Source organism: Chiroxiphia lanceolata, chromosome 26 (assembly GCF_009829145.1).
Source record: "Chiroxiphia lanceolata isolate bChiLan1 chromosome 26, bChiLan1.pri, whole genome shotgun sequence".
NCBI classification, from domain to species: Eukaryota; Metazoa; Chordata; class Aves; order Passeriformes; family Pipridae; genus Chiroxiphia; species Chiroxiphia lanceolata.
The window spans coordinates 4,619,008-4,627,652 of NC_045662.1; the positions used below are offsets into that span (position 1 = coordinate 4,619,008).

General features: G+C 66.5%; 2 protein-coding genes across 3 annotated transcripts; one reads left to right on the top strand and one right to left on the bottom strand.

Moving 5' to 3' along the window:
* Positions 1–431: 431 nt before the first annotated feature.
* Positions 432–5,099, top strand: PGAP3 (post-GPI attachment to proteins phospholipase 3). 2 transcript variants are annotated; one of them, XM_032711082.1, is made up of 8 exons: positions 432–617; positions 1,363–1,460; positions 1,557–1,709; positions 2,437–2,499; positions 2,635–2,696; positions 3,184–3,320; positions 3,926–4,130; positions 4,548–5,099. In XM_032711082.1, the coding sequence occupies exons 1-8, from the start codon at positions 434–436 to the stop codon at positions 4,609–4,611; spliced, it is 966 nt and encodes a 321-aa protein (XP_032566973.1). In that variant the 5' UTR covers positions 432–433; the 3' UTR covers positions 4,612–5,099. The 2 variants fall into 2 exon arrangements, with proteins under 2 accessions (XP_032566973.1, XP_032566974.1); XM_032711083.1 differs by lacking the exons at positions 3,926–4,130; positions 4,548–5,099 and adding an exon at positions 3,635–3,880.
* A 591-nt stretch (positions 5,100–5,690) lies between these two features.
* Positions 5,691–7,822, bottom strand: PNMT (phenylethanolamine N-methyltransferase). The gene is made up of 3 exons (XM_032711085.1): positions 7,669–7,822; positions 7,284–7,491; positions 5,691–6,212 (listed from the first exon to the last, which is right to left on the bottom strand). The coding sequence occupies exons 1-3, from the start codon at positions 7,820–7,822 to the stop codon at positions 5,774–5,776; spliced, it is 801 nt and encodes a 266-aa protein (XP_032566976.1). The 3' UTR covers positions 5,691–5,773.
* Positions 7,823–8,645: the final 823 nt, after the last annotated feature.

The window sequence follows — 8,645 nt, forward strand, 5'->3', positions numbered from 1 at the left end:
CCCCTCACCTGGGGACCCCCTGGCCAGGCACAGAGGAGCACCCCACCAGGGCGGGGTGCTGGGGTGTGACCTCCCCGTGTCCCCACGGGCCACTCCACGCCGTGCCCCCAAAGGGGCCACCGAGGGAGGACCCCGCGACGAAAGGGGGCCGACCCTCGGTGTTGGGGGGTCGGGGGTCCCCCCTGCCACGGGGTGATGGCTCCGTGGGGGCAGGAACGGGGCGCCAGCCATTCGACGCCCCCGGCCAGTGCTGGAGCCCTCCAGGACACGGCGATGTCCCCGCAGCCCATCGGGGGGTCCCCGAACCCCGCCGGGACCCCCACGAGGGGACATATCCCGTGATCCTCCACGGCCGCACGGGGGCGGCCTATCCCACAATGCCCCGCGCCCGCCGTGTCCGGGGCGGACCCGGAAGCGGCCGGGCCGGGCGGCGATGGCGGCGCGGCCCGCGCTGCTGCTGCTGCTGCTGGCGGCGGCGGCGGGCCGGGCCCGCGGCTCGCAGGGGGACCGGGAGCCGCTGTACCGGGAGTGCCTGAGCCGCTGCGAGCGGCAGAACTGCTCCGGGGCCGCCCTGCGGCACTTCCGGGACCACCAGCCGCTCTACATGGGCCTGACAGGTACGGCCCCCGCGCGCCCATTGGCTGGAGCGGCAGAGGGACACGCCCCTCGGGGCGGGGCAGTGTAGAAGCCACGCCCGCCCTTCCAGGCCACGCCCCCTCCGGGAGGGACTGGAGTCAAACTGGGGAGCACTAGAGAGGACTGGGATCAAACTGGGGAGCACTGTGGGGGGGACTGGAGTCAAACTGCGGAGCACTGGCGGGGAATGGGTCTGGACTGGGTGACACGGGTCAAACTGGGGAGCACTGAGGTGTCCTGAAACCTGGCTGGAGGCTGCTGGGCCATACTGGGGCTGGACTGGGAGGCAATGGGAGATGCTGGGGAGGCACTGGGCCATGCTGGAGGGTCACTGGACCATGGCGGTTCTATACTGGGGGCCACTGGACTGTGTTAGGGGTCACTCAGGCTATACTGGGGGGCACCGCTGGGCTAGACTGGTGGCTGTTGGGCTGTTCTTAGTGCATACTGGGAGGTGCTGAACCGTGCAGTGGGGCCACTGGGCCCTACTGGGGGGCCATTGGGCCACACTGGGAGCTGCTGGGCCGTGATGCTGGTCCCCATGGGGACGGCCGGGTGCCCTCCCCGCCCCCAGCACAGCGCTGGGGAGGGGGGTCCCCAGTGCCACGGGGCGAACCCCCCGCGCTGCCCCTCCCGCGGCGCCCCCAGTGCCGCCTGCCTGTGCATACTGGTGCATACTGGTGGGCACTGGGAGGCGCTGGCGGCTCAGCGTCACCGTGCCCCCAGGCTGGACGTGCCGGGACGACTGTCAGTACGAGTGCATGTGGCTCACGGTGCGGCTCTACCAGCGCGGGGGGCACCGGGTGCCGCAGTTCCACGGCAAGGTGAGCCCGGGCAGGGGGTCCCGGCCCCCGCTGGGGGGATGGGGGGGGGACGTGGGGGGTCTCCCCGGCCCCGCTGACCCCGCTGTGCCCCCGCAGTGGCCGTTCCGGAGGTTCCTGTGCTTCCAGGAGCCCGCCTCCGCCCTCGCCTCCTTCCTGAACGGCCTGGCCAGCCTGGTGATGCTGCGGCGCTACCGCGCGGCCGTTCCCCCCGCCGCGCCCACCTACGGGACCTGCACCGCCTTCGCCGGGGTGAGACCCGCCTGCCCGCCGCCCCCTGCACCCGCGGCCCTCCCTCTGCCCTCCCCTCCCTCCCTCTGCCCTCCCCTCCCTCCCTCTGCCCTCCTTTCCCTTCCTTTTCCACTCCTTTCCCTTCCTTTTCCCCTCCTTTCCCTTCCTTTTCTCTTTCTTTCCCTTCCTCTGCCCTCCTTTCCCTTCCTTTCCCCCTCCTTTCCCTTCCTTTCCCCCTCCTTTCTCTTCCTTTCCCCCTCCTTTTCCTCCCTTTCCCCCTCCTTTCCCTCACTCTTCTCTCCCTTTCCCTTCCCTTCCTTCTTCCCTTCCTTTATTTCCTTCCTTTCCCCCCTTTCCCTGTTCCCTTTTCACCCTTTTCCTTTTCCCCTTTCCCTTTTCCCCATTTCCCCTTTTCCCGTTTCTCCTTTTCCTTTTCCATTTTCCCTTTTTCCTTTTTAACATTTTCCCCTTTCCCTTTCTCCCCTCTCTTCTTTTCCCCCCTCCCTTTCCCTTTCCCCCTTCCCTTTCCCTCTTGTCCCCCCCTTTCCACTTCCCCTTTCCACATCCCATTTCCCCTCCCCTTTCCCCAGCTCTTTTCCATAACCAGCTGATCCCACCCAGCTCCTCCATCACTCCCATCCCACTCTCAGGGCCCTCATCCCCCAAACTGGGAGGGTCCTGACCTGGGGGGTGTGTGGGGTTCTGACCCCCATCTCCATCTCCAATCCCACCTTTCCCCCTTTCCCAGGTCTCCTTAAACGCCTGGTTCTGGTCCACGGTTTTCCACACGCGGGACACGGCGCTGACGGAGGTGAGGGGGTGACACCCTGGGGTGTCCCCACACCCTGGGGGGGTCCTTGGGTCAGGGACACTCCCCTTGGGAGTGCCAGACCCCTGCCCCCCCACCCCTGCTGTCAGTTGGGCTCATCCATCCCAAATCCCACAGAAACTGGATTATTTCTGCGCTTCGGCCGCCGTCCTGCACTCGGTGTACCTGTGCTGTGTCAGGTGGGCACTGGGGGCACTGGGACTGGACTGGGGGGCACTGGGTCCAACTGCAGCTGGGTTGACAAGTGCTGGGCTGTACTGGGAGTCACTGGGCCATTCTAGGGGGCCACTGGGCCATGCTGTGCAGTCACTGGGCCATGCCAGTTCTGTACTGGGGGTCACTGGACTGTGCTGGGCAGTCACTGGGCCATGCTAGTTCTGTCCTGGGGGTCACAGGGCCATGCTGGGGCTGTGTTAGGGGTCACTCAGGCCGTACTGGTGGGCACTGGTGGGCTGTCCTGGTGGCTGTTGGGCCATCCTTGGTCTGTGCTGGGAGGTGTGGGCTGTGTAGTGGGGTCACTGGGCCACACTGGGGAGCCACTGGGCTTTGCTGGGGAGGTGCTGGGCTCTGTTGGGCCAGTTTGGGTGTCACTGGGCCATACTGGGAGGGTCCCTGGGCCATCCTGGGGGCTCACTGGGCCACCCCCCCCGCCCCCTGTCCCCCCAGGACGCTGGGGCTGCAGCGCCCAGCCTTAATCAGCATCTTCAGGGCCTTCCTCCTCCTCTTCCTCACCTGCCACATCTCCTACCTGAGCCTCGTGCGCTTCGACTACGGCTACAACCTGGCGGCCAACGCGGCCCTGGGTGAGCTGGGGGGCACTGGGGGGCACTTGGGCTGGGCTGGGGGGTGCTGGGCTGTACTGGGAGCCACTGGGCCATGCTGGGGCTGGGGTGGGGGTCACTCGGTGCTTCCCTGTCCCTGAGCCCCCCCGTTTGCCCAGGGATGGTGGCACAGGGATGGGTGCCCCCCGTGTTCCCAAATCCCCCTTGTTTTCCCAGGAATGCTGACTGGGGGGCTGGGTTCCAGCCTGTCCCTGAGTGCCTTATTTTCCCAGGAATGCTGCCCGTGGTTGGGTCACCTCCTGACCCCTTTCCCCCCCCCCCCCCAATTTTCCCAGGAATGCTGACGGGAGTAGGTCTCACCCTGTCCCTAAGTGTCCTGTTTTCCCAGGAATGCTGCCCGTGGTGGTTTAAATCCCCCCCCCCCGACCCTTTTCCCCCCCATTCTCCCAGGAATGCTGCCCGTGGTTGGGTGTCCCCCCCCCCGACCCTTTCCCCGCCCCATTTTCCCAGGAATGCTGACTGGGGGGGGGCGTGGGTTCCACCCTGTTCCTGAGTGCCCTATTTTCCCAGGAATGCTGCCCGTGCTTGGGTCCCCCCCTGACCCTTTCCCCGCCCCGTTTTCCCAGGAATGCTGACGGTGGGCTGGTGGCTGCGCTGGTGCCTGGGGCACGGCCGGCGCCTCCCGCACGTGTGGAAATGCGCGGCCGCGGTGCTGCTGCTCCAGGCGCTGGCGCTGCTGGAGCTCCTGGACTTCCCGCCCCTGCTCTGGGTGCTGGACGCCCACGCGCTCTGGCACATCGGGACCATCCCCCTCAACGTGCTCTTCTACAGGTCCGTGACGGCCCCTCCCCGCTTAAAATCGGGGGGAGGGGGCACCGTGGGGGGCCGAGGGTCCCGTCGCTTCAGCGCGGGGTTTTTGGGGGGGGACTTGTGGCTCCCCTGGGGCGGTGGGAGTCTCATCTTTAAAACTGAGGTGCTGGGGCTGTGGGGTCCCCCTCTTGAGGTTGGGGTGCCCTTTGGTCCGTGGGGTGCTCAGTGGCCCCCTCTTGAAATTGGGGCCCCCCCTGAGTTTGCAGTGGGGTGTTGGGAGGGACCCCGTGGCTGCACCCCCTGAGCCCCAGGGTGTGTCTGTGCTCAGTGAGGGGGTTCAGGGCTCCCCCAGTCCCCCCTTTCCCACCCGGCACAGGCAGCTGGGGAGGGTTGTGGACCCAAGAACCACCCCCCCATAGCCCCCCGTTTGTCCCCCAGTTTCCTGATGGATGACAGCCTCTACCTCCTGAAGGCCAACTCCGACCTCCTCAAAGTGGACTAGAGCTGCTGAGGGGGGGAGAGGAGAAGCCCCTCGTGCCCCCCCCAGGGTCCTGCCCTGCCCTGTGCCAAGTGACCCCCCAGCTCCCCCCTGCCACGGCCTCCTCCTACCCCCAGTTGCCTTCTGAGGTTTGTTTTTCTCCCCCCCCAAAACCCTGTGCCCCCCCCTCACCCCTCCCTGGGGGGCTGGGGACCCCCAGTGCTGGTGCACAGGGGGCAAGGGGCAGCTGAGCCCCCACCCCCGGACCCCCCCGGGGCTGAGCCATGAGGTGACAGTGGTCATGGTGGGGAGGGGGACACGGGGGTGACTTTGGGGGGGTGTCTGTGCACTTTGGGGGCCTTGCTGGGCCCTGCTGGGTGGCTCTGGCAGGGGTGGGGGGTGATGTGTGGGTGCCTTGGGGCTGGGGGTGCCCCCCCGGCCCAGAGGGGCTGTGCCCCCCCCCACTTGCCTGGGTGTGCTGTGGGATGTGAATAAAGCTGCGTTCAGCCTGTGCTGGGTTATTGCCCCCCCTGTGCCCCCTCGCTGCCCCAGGGGCACCCTGTACCCCCCAGTGCTGCCCCCCTGCACCCTCTGTCTGCCCCCTCACCGTGTGCCCCCCTCCCCTTTGCTGTCACCCCATGGGGCACCCCAGATCTGCCCCGTATGCCCCATATCCCCCCTCTTTGTGTCCCAGCATCCCTTGTTGTACCCCAAACCCCCCTGCCATGCACCTCCACTCCACCCCATACCTGCCCTGTCCTGCCCCCCATTTCTGACTCTGCTCCTGCCCTCGGTGTGCCCCATATCCCCCCAACGCCGTGAACCCTCTACCCACTCCCCATACCCGCCTTTGCCCTTCGTGTGCCCCAAACCAGCCCTGTGAGTGTGCCCAAAAATCCCTTTGTGGTGTGTCCCAAACCCCCTGCCATGCCATGCACCCCCTACCCACCCCATCCTCACCGTGCCTTGATTCCCCCATCACACCCTCCCCTCTGCCCTTCACCCCGGGGTCCCTACCCCCTGAGGATCTCCGTGTGCCCCCTCCCCACATACCCACCCCCTCCTCACACCCCTCACCGGCTCCAGCTCTGCCACAACCTCAACCTTTATTCCGGGGCCGGGGGTTCCCCACGCCCCCAAACGCAACCGCCGGGGGTCCCAGGGTCGAGTTTCCCCCTTGCTCCTCTCAGTGCCCCTGGGGGGGTTTCTGGGCGTGGGCGAAGAACACCCCGTGCACGTCGTCCACGCCGGTGCGCAGCGCCGGGGGCATCTCGTAGCTGCGCAGCTCCCGCAGCGCCAGCCCCGCGCCCGCCAGCGCCGCCCGCACGTCGGCCAAGGCCAGCGGCACCACGGGCAGCCGCGCCGGCCCCGCCAGGTAGAAGGACTCGCCCAGGGCCCCCAGGAGCAGCGCGTGGCCCCCCGGGCGCAGCAGGGACCCCACGTGCAGCAGCGCCCGCGCGAAGGCGGCGCGGTCGGGGCTCACGGCCTCCAGGCAGAAGGCCGAGAGCAGAGCGTCGGCCGGCGGGTCCAGGGGGGCCCCCAGAGGGTCCGGGCGGTGCACGTCGATGGGCAGGATCCGGCGGAGGCGATCCCGCAGCCGGCGCTCCTTGTCCTGCCACGGCTCCCTGAGGGGTGCGGGGGGGGAACGGTGGGAAGGGGGCAGTGGGGAGGGGTGTGTGTGGGAGGGATTGAGGGGAGAGCACAGGGATGTGGGGATGGGATCGACCCAGAACCCAGCAGGATGTGGGGTTGGGATCCTTCAGGGATGTGGGAAGGGAATGAACCCAGCACACACCGGGATGTGGGGATGGGATCAGTCCAGAACCCACAGGGATATGGGGATGGGATGAACCCAGAAACCACAGGGATATGGGGATGGGATGAACCCAGAAACCACAGGGATATGGGGATGGGGTCAATCCAGAACCCATCAGGATGTGGGGATGGGATCCTGTAGGGATGTGGGAAGGGAATGAACCCAGCACACACTGGGATGTGGGGATGGGATCAGTCCAGAACCCATTGGGATGTGGGGATGGGATCCTGCAGGGATGTGGGAAGGGAATGAACCCAGCACACACCGGGATGTGGGGATGGGATGAACCCAGAACCCACCGGGATGTGGAGATGGGATCAATCCACCACACAGGGATGCAGGGACAGGATCCTGCAGGGATGTGGGAGTGGGATCGTGCAAGGATGTGGGGGCAGGATCAATCCATAACCCCCGGGGACCTGGGAACAGGATCTTGCAGGGGTGGACCCAGCACCCACAGGGACAGGATCCCCTGGGGATCAACCCAGCAGCCAAGTGATGGGAGGGAATTGGGTGGGGATCGATCAGGAACACACAGGGTTGTGGGGACAGAATCCCATGGATATGTGGGGCAGAGATCTTGCAGGGATCACCCCAGCTTTCACAGGGGTCAAAGGGGGGGGCTGTGATCCCCTGGGATTTGGGGACATGATTCCTCAGGGATCATCCCAGCATCTACAGGAGCATGGGGCTCTGATCCCGTGGGATTTGGGGACAGAATCCCACAGGGATCACCCCAGTGTCTACAGGGATGTGGGGCTGTGATCCCGGGGGGCTCGGGCACACGATCTGGCAGGGACCACCCCAGCACCACCCCTGTCCCCCTGCACCCCCCTACAACCTCCCCCACCCCCCACCTGCGCCCCCCACGCCCCCCTACCCGCGGCCCTCGATCTTGCAGACGTGCTGGATGAAGGGGCTCCAGTCGAAGGCTCCGGGGTCCCCCCGCACCCACCGGCCCAGCTCCTCCCTGTTCACCGCCAGGTAGTCGGTGGCCACGATCTCCTCGAAGTGGTCGCAGGCGCTCAGCAGTTGGTAGATGGTGGGGCCCGAGCCCACATCGATCAGGGTCTGGCCCCGGATCTCACCTGGGCGGGGGGGAGGGGACACGACATGGAGGAGGGGGGGGTCCCACACTCACCCGGGGGACCGGGAAAACCCGGGTGGGCGATGGGAGCTGCCCCGTGCCTCAGTTTCCCTGCCCCGTGCCTCGGTTTCCCCACCCCGCTGCGGGGCTTTGGGGGGGTCCCCGAGCCCCCTCTCACCGCTGGCGAAGGTGTCGGCGAGGCATCGCAGCTTCCAAGGCACCACGAACTCCTCGGAGGAGAAGTCGGCGCGGGGGGGGAGGTAATTGTTGCGCAGGTACGCGCGGGGGTCGAAGCGCTCGTAGCCCTCGCGGAGCTCGGCCAGGCTGCTCATGGCGGGGGGGGCTGCGGCTCCTGCGCCCGGGAATCGCCTTTTATCCCCGTCCGGACCCGGGGGGGGCGGCGGGGAGCCGTGACGGCCCCATCCATCCAGCCCCCCGTCCCTCCATCCATCATCCATCCCGGCTCCCAGCCGTCCATCCATCCCCGGTAACTGGGTTAGCGCCGGAGCCCCGGAGCCATCCCGGAGCTGATAACGCTCCACTCTGCCCTTCCCAGGCTGAGGGATCCAGGAATCCTGTCCCAGTCCCTGCGTCTGGGACACTGTGACCAGCCCTGCGCTGCCCCAGGGCTGGGAATGCTCATGAGTGTCCCATGGGATGGGAATGGGGAGGGATTGGGATGGGGATAAGGATGGAAAGGGTTTGGGATGGAGGGAGGAATGTGATGGGGGACTGGGAAGGGGATGGGAATGGTGTGAGATTGGAATGGCAACATGGAGGGATTGGGGTGGAATGGGATGGGGATGAGGGTGGGAAGGGTTTGGAATGGGATGGGGATTGGAGTGGGGGAAATGCAACAGGGATTGGAATGGGGATAGGAAGGGATGGGAAAGGGATAGGGATGGAAAACGGATGATAGGGATGGAAAAGGGATGATGGAGATGGAAAAGGGATTGGAATGAAGTGGGGCTTGGGATGGGAAGGGATTGGGATGGGGCCTATCTGAGCTCACTATCACCAGTGAGCTGAGTGTGCTGGACCCCAGCCCAGCCCTGGCAGGAGCTGCACCATCTCTGCCAGATCCCAGTGCTCCCAGTGCTCCCAGCACTCTGAGACAAGGAGCAGTGTGAGACCCACTTGTGGGGCTGGGGGGGG